The sequence below is a fragment of the Talpa occidentalis genome, unplaced genomic scaffold (genome assembly GCF_014898055.3).
Source record: "Talpa occidentalis isolate TD23 unplaced genomic scaffold, MPIMG_talOcc4v2.1 talOcc4.17, whole genome shotgun sequence".
NCBI lineage: Eukaryota > Metazoa > Chordata > Mammalia > Eulipotyphla > Talpidae > Talpa > Talpa occidentalis.
Window position 1 is genome coordinate 52408824 of NW_023601754.1, and position 17302 is coordinate 52426125.

At 72.9% G+C, this 17302-nt stretch overlaps 1 protein-coding gene across 1 annotated transcript; it reads right to left on the reverse strand.

Moving 5' to 3' along the window:
• Positions 1-5532: 5532 nt before the first annotated feature.
• Positions 5533-7625, reverse strand: CDKN1C (cyclin dependent kinase inhibitor 1C). Its single transcript, XM_037517392.2, is given in 5 exon segments — positions 5533-6161; positions 6163-6270; positions 6348-6485; positions 7190-7454; positions 7590-7625. Coding segments are annotated over 4 exon segments (534 nt in total). The 5' UTR covers positions 7445-7454; positions 7590-7625; the 3' UTR covers positions 5533-6128.
• Between the last annotated feature and the right edge of the window lie 9677 nt (positions 7626-17302).

The window sequence follows — 17302 nt, forward strand, 5'->3', positions numbered from 1 at the left end:
CTGGCCAGGGCCCCTGCCGGGGCTCCCACGAGCCCCTCTCTAGGTGAGCCAGAGGCCACCACCCTCCCAACCCCGCTGGCAGCTCCCGGGGTCCCCACTCCTCGCCCATCCACTGAGACACTCCGAGGAGGGCACAGCACCCCGGGGCGCGGCACCGGGCTGGCCACAGACACACGCGGTCTCCCGCGGAGGGCGGCGGCGCGGGTGCAGACGCGGGCAGCACATGCGCCTGGAGAGCGTGACCCCACTCTCGCCGCTGACCTGCCTCCCGCGGGGCTGTGCGCTCCCACCCTGGCTGCTTTGCCATTCACCAAGGCCGGCGCCTCCCAAGAGGCTCGGCAAAGCTGCGACGCTGTCGGCCTGGACCCCCCCAGGAGCGCACCCCGAGCATGAGCAGCTGGGCGCAGGAGGAGCAAGGGGGGCGCCCGCTGACCCCGCGGGCTCTCGCAAGCGCGGGCGGCGAGGCCGGGTGGGAGGCGAGGCAGGTCTGTGGTTTTCAGAGCCCGGGGCCTTCCCGACGGCCGGCCGCCTTCTCGTGGCATCCGCGGGAGGCCCAGCCTTCCGGGGCAGCTCCTGGCCGTGGACTGAAGTCACAGAACCGCTCGGCCCCGGCCCGTCACGGGGACCCCAGGCCAGTGCCCGGCGCCCGCGGGAGGAGGCTCCAGGCTCTGGGGGGCTGCCGAGGGAGGCCCGGGGCCTGGAAGCAAGCGGATCAGAAGTTGGGGAGAGAAACAGATTGGCGCGCGGGCGGCCCGGGCTGGCGGCGGGTACCGGAGCCTCTGGAGCGGCTCTGCTGTGTCAGGTTGGAGAACGAGTTTCTCAGAGGAGCTGCAGGTGATACTGTTGCCTCGCTGGGGCTTCAAGCTGCTACAAAGTTAACAGCAGCGGAGTCAGGCTGCGAGCGCAGTGCGGGACTTGTGCTGGTGTGAGTCTCTGCAGCGAGTGCCCAGGAAGGCGCCAGAGGCAGCACACCGCGGACCCCGGCCCCGAGATGGGGGGCAGGCCCTCCCTGGGCCCCCTGGCCCTGCTGAAGCCCGCGGACGCTCTCCGCTCAGCGCAAGAAGGGCTTCTCCGTGGCCTGAGGAGGAAGACTCTTGCTCTGAATGTCGGTCACAGCTGTGTGTCCAGACGCGGCGGGCACCAGGGAGCAGCGGAAGGGCCCGGCTGGGTGGCCTGGGCTCTGGGAGCAGCAGAGTTGGGTGCCCGCCCCAGGGCCCTGGGGTCTTGGGGACACACCTGCTGGGTGGGGGAGTAGAGGGGGGCTCCCCCACCTCCTGGGCTCCCTGCTCCCTCAAGCTTCCTTCAGGACACGCCGGGAACCCCAGCTGTCATGCCAGCAGGGAGCTCAAGCAGCCCCGAGGCGCTGCAGAGAGGACTCGGCCTGCAGCCGCCTCATCAGCCACCTGAGCTGACACCCCTAAAGCAGGACAGAGCTCCCCGGATTCCTGACAAGTAGCCCTGCGGCTGCAGACCCAACCCTGGTCAATCGCGGAGCACAGGGAGCCTCCTGACTGGCGGGAGAGATGGGAACAGGTGGCCTCAAGCCAGCCTCGGCGCGCCACAGTGGGCCGGTGGATGAGGGGACGCGACGCGCCTGGGGCAGGAAGGACACGCAGGGCGCTCAGGTCAGAGCAGAGCGGCTTCTCCCGGCCTCTGAGCCGCCGGAGGCGTTAGCATCGTCGTTCCAAGGGATGCCACCTGCGCCAGGACAGCGTCCCGGCCTCCGGGCCCTCAGGATGCCGGCCGGGCACACAGCTCAGCGTCTGAGAGCGAGGCCCATGCCCAGCCCAGATCATTTTCCGTCTTCACCCAGGAAAAAATATGATGAATTACTAGACACCTGTGTGTGCGTGTGCGTGCGGAAGTCCGCGTGTGTCTCCGTGCATCTGTGCGAATGTGTGTGTGTGTCTGTGCGTGTCTGTGCGTGTTTGTGTGTGTGTGTGTGTGTGTGTTTCACACACGTGCAGCAGCTCAGGGCTCACCCCGGCTGGTGAGAAGTTGGAGGAGGGAGAGGCCGAGCTGGGACGCAGATGCAACAATGGTCTCAGCCGACCCCGGGGGTCTGCAGGAGGAGCGTCCTGGACGCCAAGAGCCTGGAGCGTTCTCTGCCGCGGCCCAAAATTAGGAGCAACCAAGAGGCCCTTGTGGAGGTGGATGGACAAAGACCGGCTCCGTCCAGACCACGGCAGGGGTCTGTGCTCGGAGGGGCGAGAGGCCAGGCCCGAGGAACAGGACGGCCCGCGAGCTCCCGAGCGAGGGGCCAGGCTGAAGGGCTGCCCGCTGTGTGACCATGACCCTGGCACCTTCTGGAAAAGGCTAGCGATGGAGACGGGGGCGGGCACTGGTGGCCCGGGAGGAGGGCGGGTCAGGCGGGGGAGCAGGGGCGTGAGGTAAGGGCAGCACTCTGCGCGGCAGACCCCACGCCACAGGCAAGGCCGCAGACCCAGATAGGAAACACAGGCTTGCGTTCAGCGTGACGAACACGCACAGATTTGAGGCGCCAGCGCTGCTGGGCGGGGCCGGCGGGCCTGGGTGCGCCTGGCGCCTTGTGGCTCCTGGTCGGGCTGTCTCAGGCATTTCTCACCACGGCACAGGGGCCCGGGGCCCTCGGCAGGGCTGCTGAGAGGCCTCAGCTCGCATCCTGGTGTCCACGCGGCCAGCGAGGAGCAGCATTCAGGGCGGGAATGGCCAAACTCCCACTTCCCCCAGCGCGGAGCCTCCAACCTTCGGCCTCCCCCATCCCCGGCAGAGAGAGGCCTGCATTCCACGGCGCAAGACCAGGGGCCTCAGGCCTCCTGTGCCTGCTCGCCGCCGGGACACCCGGGCCCCTCCTCACCGCCCCCCCTCCCAATATCCCTACAGCCCCCCCGTCCACTAGCCCCTTGACAGCGCGGGCTCGGGACCTTGGCACTGCTGGTCCTTCTGCGGGGCTGTCCCTCCCGGACACTCCCCCAGCTCCATGTCCCTGGGGGTGGGGGCTGGAGGGGACCCCCTGGCTGACCTGCTGTGAACAGCACCCCTGACCCAGGGCTCAGCTTTGCCTCCCTCATACTGGTCACCTGTGCCAGCCGCTTAGCAGGGATTTTTCCACCACCTCCCCCTGCTGAGGCAGCTCGGTGGCAGGAAACACGCCCCACCCCGCTGGCAGGGTCTCTGGCTTGCTGGGGCCCCATGGCCGTGGGGGCCCCTGACTGTCCCTGCTTCTCTGTCCAGCCCCCAGCCTCAGCTTCTCTAGCCCGAAGAGCTCCCCACTGCCTGCAGAAAAGACCCAGCCTCTGACCCCAGCCCGTCAGGCCCAGGGGACCCCCAGGAGAGAACGGGGAAGAGAGGCCCACTGGCACCCCCCGAACCCCCTCTTGGACTGAACAACAACTGCTCCAGCGCTGCTCCGGCACCAACCAGCGCCAGGCTGGTGAGGCCCTGACTCCGGGGGAGCAACCCAGGCCCTAAGCCCCTCTCCTGCCCCTCGGGGCCCTCTAGTTCTGCCTCCCTCACAGCCTGTTCCTCCCTCAGCCTGCAGCCCCGTCCATCCCACGGCCTCCCAGGGTCCTCTGGAAGCCTCCCTGGCGGCTGGGGAAGTGCCCGCCAGCCCAGGGCCGCACCTCCGCAGCCCCTGCCCCTGCTTCGTGGGTCTGTGGGTCAGCAGCAGCCCCTCGTGTGCCCGTCCCAGGGCGCATGTGAAAACCCCGGGGAAGCAGCATCCAAGCCGTGTGTGCCAGGTGGCCGCACCCCGCCACCCTGGGAGACCGGGCTCCTCCCTGGCCCTCCAAGCGCAGCACTCTGGACCCACACACCCCAGGCCCAAATCCGTGGGCCCCACCAAGTCGGGGCCGGTCCTTGGGCAGGTCACTCCCGGCCTCAGCTCCTCTTGAGGCACGTGGGGGGCCCATGGGGGCACATGGGGGGCCCACCAGCACTGCCCGCATCGTGGGCCCGTGGCAGGCCGCCCCGGTGGTCCCTCTCTTCATCATCTTCGCCATCAGCATCGGTATCCTCCTGGGTCTGGGCCGCTGGGTCCGACACCCCCAGGACTGTGGGCAGACCACCCCACGTGTTTGCCTGGGGCTCCAGCGAGGCCTGGGGGGCTCAGCACGCTCTGTGTCCCACTTCAACAACGGGCCGGCAGCCGCCACGCCGGGCTGTCCTCACGGGGCCGTAGGACAGGACCCCGCAGGCGGGAAACACACCCACAGAAGGGACGGCTGGCCCCGGAGACCCAGTGCTCCTGCCTGTAGACGCCACCCCTGGGTGTCAGCTCCGGCGGTGGGGGGGCAGCACCCCTCACTTGGGCTGCTTTTGAACAAGCCCCCCGTGAGAGACACCAGGAGCAGCTATAGGTGGGCCGCACTCGGGTCCTGGGGGGAGCTGCCTGAGTGGCAGAGGCTGCTGTGGGGGGCCCTGTGCAGTGGGGGCTGGGGGTGGGGGTGCCCCCCAGCCCCGCTCTGTCCTGGCAAGGGTTTGTACTTCAAGCAGAGTGGCGCGCGCTCCCAGCCAGCTCTGGCCTGGGCTGCCCCCTCCCCCAGCCAGGCCGTCCCGGGCCTGATCACACAGGCCCAGCTGGAGGGTCCCCCGCCATGGAGAGGTTGGGGTCTCGGGGGTCTGACTGGGCCCGGCTCTTGGTTCCCGGGGCGCTGCCCCCACCGCTGGCCGGGCCTCAGCATCCCCGCCCGCTCTGGGCGCTGGGGGAGGTGAGTCCACTGCGTGTCTGTGCGGCTCCGGAGGCCAGGACTGGGCGGCACCCCGGAGCTGGGCCTGCACAAGACACCCGTCCTCCACTTCCCGGGCCCATGGCACACACACACACACACACACACACACACACAGACACAAATGCACACGCGCACACGCGAGCGCAGGCCCTTGCTGTTTCACATCACCCTTTCCAGTGCAGCCAGTTTTCAAAGGTTTATGGGTCACCTATGAAAACGTGAACCTCCCCTTCAGGAGGAGGAGGGAACCTCTGAAACCAGGCGGTGGTGGGTGTTGTGCGATGTGCGGGACGGCCTTGAGCCCTTGCTGGTTGGAGCTCATCCCCCACCCCACAAGGCCCAAGGGGGCCTCCCCTCCCCCAGCCCCCACAGGCCTGAGGGCCGCCCCTCCCCCACCACAGGCACCGACTAGGTGGTGAACACATCAGGGGTCCTTTGTCCCCATCCCAGGGGGCCCCTGACCTCCAAACTGGGGACCCTGGAGCAGCTGGGGCTCCGTTGTGGGGCCGAAAAGTATGTGAAGTTCGGGTGAGGGGGCACCTCAGAGGAGGGCGTGTGTGTGTGTGTGTGTGTGTGTGTGTGTCTTCGCCCACCGGGCTCAGGGGTCAGTGAGGCCTGGAGTGAGGAGGCAGGGGTGCAAGTGGGGGCTCCTCCGAGGTGGACGAAGGGCGGGGCGCTCATCCCTAAGCCAGGGGCCTGTGGCAGGTGGGGTGAGCTGGGCGCTGCCAGGAGAGAGGCCTCCCTCTGACCGGACTAGAAAGGGCCGGGCTGGCAGCCCCGAGTCCTGGGCCCTATCTCCCTAGCTGCTGGGGGTGCCAGGGGAGAGAACTGGGGGCGTACGAGCACAGAAGGGCCTGGGTTGCAGCATTTTTCGGCCTCTTTATTTGAACCCGGCAGGGCCGGGGCCGTGTTACAGTCGGCTCAGGAACCTTCGAACAGATTTGCCTTCAAGTTTAAGACACAGTGAGCGTGCGAGCGAGAGAGAGAGCAAGAGAGAGCGAGCGGGAGAGCGAGAGCGAGAGAGCAAGAGGACAGACTAGCGCGGGCTGCAAGCTAAGGGGCTGGCGGGGGGCCGGGCGGGGCCGCCGCAGATCCGTTTACAGCTGTCGAGAGTCAGATGCAGGTGGCGGGGGGGGCCTTTGGCATGGCCAGTGCCCCAGGTGGCATGGCGGGGCGGCCCACGCCTCGACATAAATAGGAAATATAAGTTAGTATAACTTTTTAAATTTTTTGTACAAATATACAGGTTTTTCTCTTTTTTGCTTTTTTTTTGCTTTTTTCATTTTTTTTGCACTGAGATTCAGCAGAGATTAAACATTTTATATAAATGACTCTTAAAGCTTTACACCTTGGACCAGTGTGCTCCTCGTGCAGAATACAGTTAGATATAGAGGACGTCGTTAATACATTGCACAGTTTTCAAACTTTAAACACAAAACCGAACGCTGCTTGGCAGGCAGCTGCTGCCGGTCGCTGCTACATAGACGGTCCCAGCCGAGGCCCCGCGCTGCTCCCCCGTCCGCTGCCCAGCGGGCTCCCTCCGGGCTCTGCGGGCGCGAGGCTGTGGAGAGAGAGCGCGGTGTGAGCGGGGCGCGGGGCCGGGCGCTGGGGCGCGCCGCCCGCCGCCGGGGCGCTCACCTCCTCATCGCAGCCGCTTGCGCGGGGTCTGCTCGGCGGAGCCCACGTTGGGGGCGCCGCCCGAGGCCGCGCAGCCCGAGGGCACCTCGCCAGACGCCTTGTTCTCGGGCGCAGGTCTCTTGCGCTTGGCGAAGAAGTCTGCGGGCGACAGCGGCGCGGTCAGGGCGCGCGGGCGCGGGCGCCGAGGTCCGCGGGGGTCAGCTTTGTTTACGTCGCTGCGCGATGTGCTGTGTAAGCATCTCCCCGTCCCGCGGCCGGCCCCCCCCTTAACCCCTCGGCGCCGCGGCCGGGCCAGGCGCGCGCTCCGAGGGGGCCCGCGCGCGCCACCCCCCTCCCCCCGCGGCGGGAGCGCAACGGCGGGGCGGGACGGGGTGCGGGCGCCCCCGCGCCGGGCTCGGCGGGCCCTTCAACGCCACGGAGGAGGCGGGGACCGAGGGGGGCCCCCCCGAGGGCCAGGGAGCCCGGCCGGCCGGACAAAGCGGGGCCGGGCCGGGCCGGGGCGGGGCCGCGCGGGACTCACCCGAGATGAGCGGCCCGGGCAGCTTCTTGGCCGCGGCGCCGGCGGCCGCGCCGGGCGCGGGGCGCCCCGAGGCCCCGGAGGGCGGCTGCTCCGCGAGGGTCTCCTGGCCGCGCGGCGGCGGCGGGGCCGCGTCCTCCTCGTCGCTCTCGGGCGGCGCCGCGGCCCCGTCCGCGCCGGCCTCCCCGGCCGGGTCGCTGGACGGCGGCGCCGGCGCCTCCCCGAGGCCGTCGAGGGGCTCGGCGGCCGGCGGCGCGGGGGGCGGGTTCTCCCCCGCGCCGGCCGGGCGGGGCCGCGGCGCCAGCAGCAGGCGGCAGCGCCCCACCTGCACCGTCTCGCGGTAGAAGGCGGGCACGGAGTCGCTGTCCACCTCGGTCCACTGCAGGCGCCCGGGGCCCCGCAGCGGCACGTCCTGCTGGAAGTTGTAGTCCCAGCGGCGCTGGTCCTCGGCGCTCAGCTCGGCCAGGCGGGTGCGCAGCTCGCGGCTCAGCTCCTCGTGGTCCACCGGCCCGAAGAGGCTGCGGCAGGCGCTGCTGCGCACCAGCAGCGGGACGGTGCGGCGGGAGACCAGGCGCTCCATGGCCAATGCGCTGCGGGGAGACACGTCGGACGTGGCCGGGGCCGCGGGGAGGGCGGGCGGGCGGGGCGCGGGGAGAGGAGAGCGGGCGGGGAGGGTCGGGGGCGCGAGGGGACCCCGCGCTCGGGGCGCGCCTCCGCCCGGCTACCTGGCTGTCTGGCGCGGGCTGCGACTGCTGCTCGCTCGCTCGTCTGGTCGGGTCGGGCCGCGCCCTGCGTGCGGGTCCTCGCTGGCCGGCTGGCTCTGCCCGGACTGGCACTCCGAGCGCAGGGCACTTGGCCTGTGGAACGCCCGTCCGCGCGCGCCCCTTTATAGGCGAGGGTCCCGCCGCCCCCCCGCGCGGGCCCCGCGATTAGCATAATGTAGTATTTTCGGTTCCGACAACACGGCGTCCATTGGCCCGCGCCGCGCCCCCCCGCCCCGCCGGCCGCCGGCCCCCGCGCGCCGCCCCCGGGCCCCGCGCACACACCCACCGGGCGGGGCGGGGCGCGCGGCCGGGGCGCGCTGATTGGCGGGGCGGCGCGGGGCGCGGGGCGGCGGGCGGGGGGGCGGCGGGCCCGGGGGGCGGGCGGGGCGGGGCCGCCGTTGAGGGCGCTGCGGGCGGTAACGTGACACCGCGGCGCCCCGCCCCCTCGCCCCATCCCCCCGCCCCCGCCCCCCGCCACCTCCTTTGTCTGCCCGCGGGGGCGCGGGCGCCCCCCTCCGCCCGGCGCGCCCTCCCCCGCGCGAAGGCCCTCGAGGGGCCCGGCGTCCGGCCCGGCCGCCCCCCCGCGCCCCCCCCAGCTCGCCCCGCCGCGGGGCCTCCCGCGCCAGCTCGCGGGGCTCCGCGCGGCGCCAGCTCGTGCCCGGCCGCGACGCGGGGTCTCCGGCTGCCCTGCGCGGCCCCGGGCGCCCGGGGCCGGGACCCCGCCGGGCCGGGCGCACCTGGAGCCCCAACACACCTGCCGACCCAGAGACCCTCGGGCGGGGGGCGGAGGGCGAGAGGGACCCCAGGACACCGGCCCGCGGCCCCCAGAGCCCCGCCCAAGCCCCGCGCGGTCGCGGGGGCCGCCTGTGCCCGTGGCGTCCCCGACGGGGGCCAGCGCCCCTTGGCCGCAGCCGCGGTCCACGTCTGACGGAGCGGGGGCTGGGCCCTGTGCTGCTGCGGAGCCCTGGACGGGCACCAGAAGCTTCTGGGCTCACCTGGCCTCCCCTTGTCACACAGGGAACCCCGGGTGGGGGTGGTGAGCAGCCCCCAGCCCCACCCACAGGCCCTGCGCCGCTGTGCGGACCTGAACCTCTTGTCGTACCCCCCCCCGCGGGGACCCCTCAGTGAGCCCCAGAAACACGGTGGGCGGGGAAGGACACCGCAGGAGCGACTCGGCGTGCCCGCTGGGGGTCCTGCCACCGTGTCTGTGTCTCGGCCAGGGAGGCCAGCGCGGAAAGCAGGGACCTGGCCAGGGGTCATGGGCTGGTCAGACCAGGCCCGAGCCCCTTCTGACTCAGCTCCCTGGAGCAGGCCCCTCCGCCCTGAGGCCTCAGCCCAGCCAGGTGGAGAGACCAGCGCTTGAGGCGCGGCCCCTGGGCCCGGCCCCTCCGGACATGGGGAGCTGGGAGGTGCCCCAGCCCCGTCCACACCAGGGAAAGCCGGAGCGGGTGGCCAGGCCCTGAGTGCCCAGGCCTGGCGGATAAGCCCCCAGCCCCCAGCTCTGTGGAGCAGGCCTCCCTCTGGTGGGTGGAGCCGCCCCGGCCAGCGCTGCGCTGCAGATGTGTCCTGGGGGGCTGCGGCTCCCTGTGCACCCGGCTCCAGTGCCCCACGTTTTGTCTTCCGGAAACGCAGAGGGGCTGACAAAGGCTCCGGCCGTGGGCCCGCAGGTGGGGTGATACCGCCTGGCCCCCCCTGACTGGGGCAGAGTGGCGGTGTGAGCCCCCGTCTGCTCTAAGCCCCTGAAGGCCAGGGGCCTAGTTCTGGATCAGCAAATGACCAGAGGGGCCCTGCTCGGCCCTCCCTGGCCCCGACCCTCAAGCCCCTGCTCCCTGCCCCCACACCAGCCGCTTTCCTGGCTGCGGCCTCGGCCCGGCTCAGGGAGGGGGAGGAAAGGAGCCGCTGAGCTCTGCAGCAGCCAGCGGCCAGGCCGAGGGCCCCAGCTCCAGCCTGGATGGGATCCAGGAGCCCACGAGGGCGGCGGGAGGGCGCCCCACAACCACACCTCCGTGTGTCCACCCTCCGCCGGGAAGCTGCAAAGGCCCCTCGGAGCCAGCACAGAAAGAGCGTGCCCAGCGGGAGGCACGTTGGGACCTGAAATGTGAGACGTGCCGACCCTTGCTCCGGGCCAGCTCGCCGGCCTTCGCCCCATCTCTGGCCAGACAGGGGTGCAGGGAAGGCCCCTGAGGACAGCAGCCTCCTCTGTGCACCCCCCGGCAGTGCTGGGGGTGAGAAACTGCCTCCCCGTCCGGCCACGAAAACCTGGGGTCCACTTGTGGCACATCTGGCCGGGGCAGGTGTGGTTGACATTTTGCAGAAGAGGAAAGGGCGGGTGGCCCCATAACGGCCCCTCCAGGGTGCACCCCCCGGCTCCGAGCCAGTTTGCAGGTCTCGAGTGAGGACCCCGGCTGGCTGTGGAGACAGCGCGGAGCCCGGGGCTGCGCCCAGAAGGCCGCCGGCTCGGCCCACGGACACATGCTGCCCCCTGGCGGCCGCCCGGCGCGCGCCTCACCTGGCCCTCCCGGGGCGCGGGTGCCCGGCCCTGGCCCTGGCCCTGGCCGCGCGCGGGGCAGCCCGCGAGGGGGCCTGGGTGTGGGCGCCCGCAGCCCCCGCCCGCCGGGCCGCCGCCCTCCAGGACGCGACGCGCGCCCAGGCCCCGCGCGGCTCCGCGCCGGCTCCCGGCCAGGGCTCGTCTTTCCAAGAAGCCACAAAGGGCGCGGCCGGCGCCCGCGGCTCCGAGAGGCCGAGCATCTGCTGCGGGCGCCCCGGCAGCGGGGTGGCTCTCGCAGCCCTGGCCCTGAGCCCCACTCTTGTCGGGGCCGAGGCCTCGAGTGGGCGAGAGGGGACGTGGAAGGGCCGCGAGCCTCCCCCGGCCCTGCGCCGAGAGGGGGGGGCTGCGGGGCCTGCCCGGGAGTGGCCAGCGCGGGGCCCGGCCGCGGCGTGAGCCCCGGCACCCCCGTCCGCCCGCCCGCGCCCCCGGGGTCAGGCCCGCACGGATCGCGGCTCCCCCGGCGTGCGGGGCGGGCCTGGGGGCGCCCCTCGACTCTCCGCCGCCCGTGGGGCCCGTGGGGCGGGCGCGGCCCGAGGACCCGGCGGGCGCCGGCGCCTGAGCTTCGCCCCGTGGGGCGGCCGGGCCCCGCCGGGGTTACCGATTAACCCGCGGGCAGGAGTTTCCCGCGCCCTGGCGGGCCCAGCACCCCGCCGCCAGCGCCCCCCTCGCCGCGTCCCCGGGCGCCCCCACCGGGCCCCCCAGGACGGGCTGTTCTTGGGGGCTGCCAGGCACGTCCTCCGCAGGTGCCGGCCCCTCCGTGACGCGCGCCCCGGCCGCAGCGGGCGGGAAGCTCCGATTACAGGGGCTGCCTTGTGCCCGCGGGACCCCCGCCCGCCCGCCGGCCCGGGGAGGGGCGCCGGGAGCCGGCCGCGAGGGCGCCGGCCCACCGCGGGGGGCTGCTGCCTGGGGGGCGGCGGGGCGCCCCCCAACCCCGCCGCGTGGAGCGCGCAGTGAAGGCCGCGCAGCGCCCCTCCCAGGGCCGGGGCGGGGGCGGGGAGCGGGCGCGCGGGGTCTCCCCCTCCCGCGGGGTCTCCCCCTCCCGCGGGGCCTCCCCCTCCCGCGGGGCCTCCCCCTCCCGCGCCTCCAGCCCCGAGAAGCCGCGAGGAAAAGGCTCGGGGCGGCGCGCCCCGCCCGGCCCCCGCCCGGGACCCCGCGAGCCAGCGCCCTCTGCCGCGGGGTGCACGGGGACCCGCCACCCACGCCGCTGCCGACACCCCCACGGAGGGCCGGAGGTGCGGGGGCGCGGAGCCCCTCCCCACGGGGCCGGCCCGGCTTCGCGCTCCGGGGAGGCCGCGTGGGCTCGCGGGCCCCGTCCCCGTCCACGCCCCGAGGGGCCCCGCGGAGCCCGGGGAGGCACCCCGGCCGGCTCCCAGGGCGCGGGGGGCGCGGGACAAGCGGCCGCTGGCCCCCCGCCCGCGCCAGCGCGGGGTCCCCTCCCGCCGCCCCCCGACCCTCCCCGGGGCGCAGCCGGGCGGCCAGTCCTCCCAGGTGCCCAGAACCGGGGCTCAGCAAAGGGGCGCCCGACCCCCCCACGGGCCGGAGGGGGCTGAGGTGGCAGCAGCCGCCGCGGCCCAGGCACCGCCCCGCCAGCCGCGGCCCCGCAGCCCCAGCCGGGCGTCTGCTGCCCCCCGCTGGCCAGGCCCGCGCCCCGCCCGCACCCCCCCCGCACCCCCTCCCGCGCCCCGCGCCCCGCGCCCGGCCCGGCCCGGCCTCCTGGTCTCAAGTCTCAGATGGGGGAGGGGCCCTGCCGCTGTGGCCGCCAAGGGGGCGCCCCATTTCCAGAACCCCAGAACCCCAGCACCCCTGGCGGGACCGTCACTCACACCTAAGTGGGAAATAGCGACTGGTCGCTGCCCGCTGGGGGGCGGGGGGCAGGCGCAGAGAGGGGCGGGGGCCCCAGAGCCCACAGGCCCCAGGTGGGGGCCGCCCCCTCCCTGCCCCCCTCCCCTCCCCTCCCCCCTCGGCTGCCCCTCCCCCGCCCCTTCCTCCGCGGCGGCCCCGCCCCTTCCCCTTCCTGTCCTCGCCCCCCGCGGCCTCCGCCCCCGCCCGCCGTGCGCCGTCCAGAGGCCCCGGGCTGCGGGTCGAGGCCCGCCTGGGCCTCTCCGTGGGGCCGCCCCTGGCGCCCCTGCCTGCCGCGGCCGGCCTGGGCTCCGGCGGGGACGCGCACACCCTCCGCTTCCAGCAGCAGGGCCAGACGGTCACCCCAACCCCCGCTTCTGGGCCCCGGCAGTGGCCAGAGCAGGCACCAGCCCTTCCGGGCAGGAGCACAGATGAGAAAGCAGGGGGAAGGATGTAGGCACCCCACAAGCCCCCTTCAGTGTCCTGCACCCCCAAAATAAACCTGCACCTAAGGGAGCCCTGGGGGCGGGAGTCCACCTTCCAGCGGCCACAGCCGGGGGCCAGCCATGGTGGACTGATGGCAGAGGGGACACAGCAGCCCCACCCGGGCTCCCCAGCTTCGCAGGAAGGGCAGGAACCCAGAGGAGAGCTGAGGAAGACGGGGCGCCGGAGGTCAGGGCCTGCGTGAGCGCTGAGGCCGGCCCCAGAACCGACCACCTCTTGAAGGCGCCAGGGAGACCAGGGGCGCCAGCCGGGGCGCGGGGTCCCGTGATGGCGTGAGGGGGCAGGAGCTGAGGCCGCGGCTGACTCAGGCAGGCAGGATGCTAGTGCCAGCTGGGCAGGGGCTGGCCCGGGAGGGCTCCGGACGCTCCCACGCAGGTGGGTGAAGGGCAGGAGGCGCCTGGGGCCTCCACAGCGCTGCAGCGTGGACGGGGCGGGCGGCAGCAGGCTCTCGCTGGCCACAGCGCTCGGCGCCCCCCGGGAGCCAGAGGCCCACTCCCTGAGGGCAGACCCTGCGTGGCCTCCAGCCACTCCCTGCTGTCCTGCGCCTCGAGGCCCGTCAGCCTGCTCACTCCTGGCTGTGTGGCCCCGGGGGAGGTGCCGGGCCTCCGTGCCGGCCTGGGTGAAGCTCCGGGTGAGGCTGCGCCCAGCACAGCAGTCTCCTCCATGCGGCCCCTCCCAAGCCTCCGCGGGTGCCTGGGCCCCGGCCTCCACGCCTGCACTGTCCGGCCCGGCCGGTCGCCGTGTCCACGCTTGCCGTGGGGTTCTCCCTCCCCTCCTGGCTGTCCCTTGGGGAGTCCTGGAGATCCCAGGGTGAGCGGCCCCCGTGTGCCCAGCTCCTCAGAGTTTTCCACTGAGGCCTCCCTGCTGAGCACCCCTCCAGGCGCCCCGACTGAAGGAGGGCGGTGAAGCCGCCCTGCCCGCTGGACGTCGCGTGGCCCCCGTGGCGGCGTGAACTGCCCTGACGACCGCTCTGCGAGGATCAGATCGGGCCGCGTCACGGGGCGTCTGCTGCGAGTCCTCGTGGCGTCCGGCGCGGGCAGGTGAACGAGCCAGGCCCAGGCCTCGGGCGGGGAGCCCCGCGCGGGGACGTCCAGAGCGCGAGGGGTAGGGCGAGAGGCCGGGGTGCTCGGGTCTCCTGTCAGTTCCACCCAAGTGCCCAGATCCAGGTGCCCCAGAGCCGAGTAGGAAAATGGGGATCCTGGCCGGGGTGTGGTGGGGGGCATAGGGGAGATGCCAGCCAGTTCCCGGGGCCAGCGCAGGGGAGGTGGCTGCTGCCCAGCCCCTGAATGCGGGGGCAGCTGCTGAGAGGCCAGGAGCCCGGCCTGGAGCTGCCGTGGGCTCCGCGCGCCCTCTGCCGGCCGAGGCCTGACACCACACCCGCAGGGACTGCCGGACCCCGCAGGCCGCCTCCCTCCCTCCCCCCCCACAGGGTCCCTGGAGAAGAGACGCGGGAGGTGGCCCCCCGGGAATCCTCCGGTGCCAAGGGCTTCCCACGAAACCCCTCACCAACCCACTTCCGGGCCCCTCTTGTCCAGGCCAGACCCCAGGGCTGACCCGCACCCCCACCTCGCTGCTCCCCCACCCCTGCGTGGCAAGGCACCGAGGGCAAGGGCGGCCCCCCCCCGGGTCCCCCCACCTCCCCCACACCTCCTCAGGCGCCCTCCGGGCTCTCTGGCCCTGGCCCTGGCTGTAGGGGTGGGCGCTTCCCCAGGTGCGCACACCCTCCCCTCCCAGCCAAGCCTCCCCCTGCCACAGGAGCCAAGGCCCCTCCCAGGCCCCCAGGCAGGCCGTGCTGCCCTGGCCCGCAGCCCGCGGGCACCAGCCCTGCGCACGCACGCAGGTGGGCACAGGACGGGCTCGCGCGGGGCCGGGCGGGGTCCCTGCCCTCCAGACAGATCTCGGCAGAGGCCCGGTCAGGCGAGTTTATTGACGACTTTGCGCGGCCACACGTTGGGGGTGGGGGCTGCGTCTAGGGCAGGCTTGGGGGGCCCACGGACCCACAGAGGGCCAAGGGCGCCCACGTGGTGTCCCGGCTTCTTCCTGGGGAGGCAGTAGGTGCTCGCTAAGTTTATGGGTTCGATGAGGCTGGCGTCCCATGGCCCATCACCAGCAGACGCCCAGGCAGCCGGCGTGTGTGGGGACCCTCCAGCTCCGTCTCACCCGCCAACAGGCTTCAGCTGGTGCCACCCTCGGCGGGGGCACGCCCCGCCCCTCCCCTTCCAGTTGATGGAGGACAAGAATAGAAAGACTAGACAGGACCCGACTCACAAGGAGGTGGGGGCAGGGGGGAGTCGCCCAGCTGCAGAGGTCGGACCCTCAGGCGCCAGGCGTGTCACAGGGCTTAGGGCCCAAGCCGGGTCAGATGCTCCAGGGAGCGGCGCACAGGCCTGAGGGGAAGACATGGAGATCGGGTCCCTCCTGGAACCCGTGGTCCCTTCCTGGTTTGGCCAGGGTATCCCACGTCAGCACGCGCTGAAGGCTCACAGGAGCGGCCCCTCCCAAGGAGAAGAGGACCCCATCGGCGCAGGCTCGGGGCAGCGCCCCCTCTGCGCCCCGGGCCTGTGCAGGTGCCTCTTCTCACCGGCTCTCTCCCTCCGCAGGGCAGCGGCCTCCTGCCTGCCTGCCCTGCGCCTGCCGGGGCTTCTCCTCACGGGCCTCCTCGGCAGCGCAGCTCTCCTCAGGCCCCCGCCGCGGCCACGCAGGCCTCTCTCCGCAAACCCCCCCCTCTGGGGCAGCCCCTCCTGCCCGCAGGTGTCTGCGCAAGTGTCTTTCCCTCTCTGCCCCTTTCCCTGGTAAACCCGCCCTCGCCTCCTGGAGAAGCTCCCCGGGGAGCCTCGCCGCCTGCCGCCGAAACAGGAGCGCTGGGGAGGCCTTTCCCAGAGGAACCCGAGGACCCCGCGCCCCCCAAACCCTCATTCCAGCCCTCGGGCTCCGCAAGGCCTTCCTGCGACCCCAGAATCAGCGCCCACCCCTCCCCTGCCCCCTCACCCACCACAAGGCTCTGTCTCCTCCGTTCAGGGTTCCTGGGCTTCCCGAGGACCCCAAGCTCGGCCTCCGTCCTTGCTGTGCCCTCTGGCCCGCTTGCCCTCCCTGCCCTGCCAGTTTGCGCTCGTCCTTAAGACAGCACAGGCGGCGGCCCCGCCGCTGAGAAGCCCCCCGCCCGGCCCGGCTCCAGACGCCGCCAGCCTCCACCGGCCTGGGAGGCGGGTCTCCCGGAGAGCCCCGGGCTGGCAGTGGCCCTGAGGGCAGGAGGTGCTGGCCCAGGGCCCAGTGCACGAGGCGGTGACACAGGCCCCAGCTGGAGCTGCCTGCCCTGATGGGAGACGGGGCGACTCCAAGGCCCGGGGCCCCGCCTTCCGCTGTCCCGTGCTGTTTGGGACCAGCAGGCTCCGGCCCGCCTGGAGCCAGGTGGGGACAAACCCTCAGACCAGGTGGATCGCTTCCTGCTCCTGCCAGTCCCCTGCCGCAGGCCTGGCGCCCCCGGGGGGAGGGAGGGGGGCCAGCCCCTCCAGAGCGCCCTGGCCCTGGCCTCCGGGGCCTGCTCCCCCTCCCCTGCCGCCCCGGCCAGTCCTCCTGCCTTTTCACTCTCCCACCCTCCCAGGAGCCATGAAGCTCCAAGCCCCTGGCCAGGTTGGAGCCAAGCAGCCGGGAGCCCTGAGGGCCTGGCACCTCGTGAGCACTGTCCCGTCCCTGCACCCCCAATGGATCAGAGCTCCTGGACCCCAGTTCTCCCCAGTCCTGGCTCTGAGACTGAGACTGCCTGCCTCCCGCACCCATCTCCCTGCCACCCTCCGGCCCCGGCTGGGGCTCGGGGTCCCCGCTCGGGCCCAGGGTCTCCCGAGTCTGGCAGGGAGCGGATGGGGTCGTCCTCCAGGCTCAGGCGCAGACGCAAGTCCCCTTCGCACGGGAGAACAGGCCACCGTGTGGGGCCTCCTGCAAGGCCCCCACGGCTGCTCCGGGGCTCCCTAACTGCCTGGACCTTGGCCTGCCCACCCTGGGCACTGCTGAGGCGCTGGGTCCCCACGGCCTGCAAGCCGGGGGTGCTCCCTGCTTTCTCTCCACTGCAGCTGACTTGGGGCTGTGGCTCCGCTGCTGGGCTGGGAGTGGGCAGCTGAGTCCTGGCCCCCCATCTGCTCGCTTCTCTGGGGAGTTGTGGGAGTCCGTGGGCTCCCCAGGTGCCAGCTTGAGGTCTTGGGTCCTGCAGATAGCGGGTGTCTGGTGGCCCCAGGGCAGTGCGAGATGGGGAAGTTGGCATCTCAGCCACTCCCAACAGCCTCCGGGCCTGGGGCGGGCGGCCAGGAGCTGTTCTTGGAAATGTTCTGGGCTCCTCCCCGGCCCTGTGCAGACCCCGGGCAGGGGCCCAGCTGGGCGACCCCCCTCCTGCTCGTCCTCTCCTCCCCCCCCCCAGGCCAGCGCCCCCCAGCAGGGGGAACCACTGAAGAGGCCAGTGGCCCAGAGCAGGGAGGGAGGCGGGAACGCCGGAGCGTTTTGGGCTCCACCCCGCGACAGTGGGAAGCTGGCCCTGCCGGGCGTCCAGTAGGTGGGGGGCACGCTGGAGCTCACCCCAGGAGTCCCCGTGCCCCCCCAGGCCGGAGTCCAGATCACCGCTGGAAGAGCCAAGTCTCGGGACACCCCGGGGAGGCCTATCCCCCAGGCCCCGGGGCAGCCGAGTCTCAGGCCTGCGCGAGGGCGGTGCTGAGCCCAGACCCGGAAGGGCCGGCCCCGCACCCGCCCCCCCGAGGGCGCCCCGCACCACACCAGTGCCCAAGCTGGCCTGGAGGGC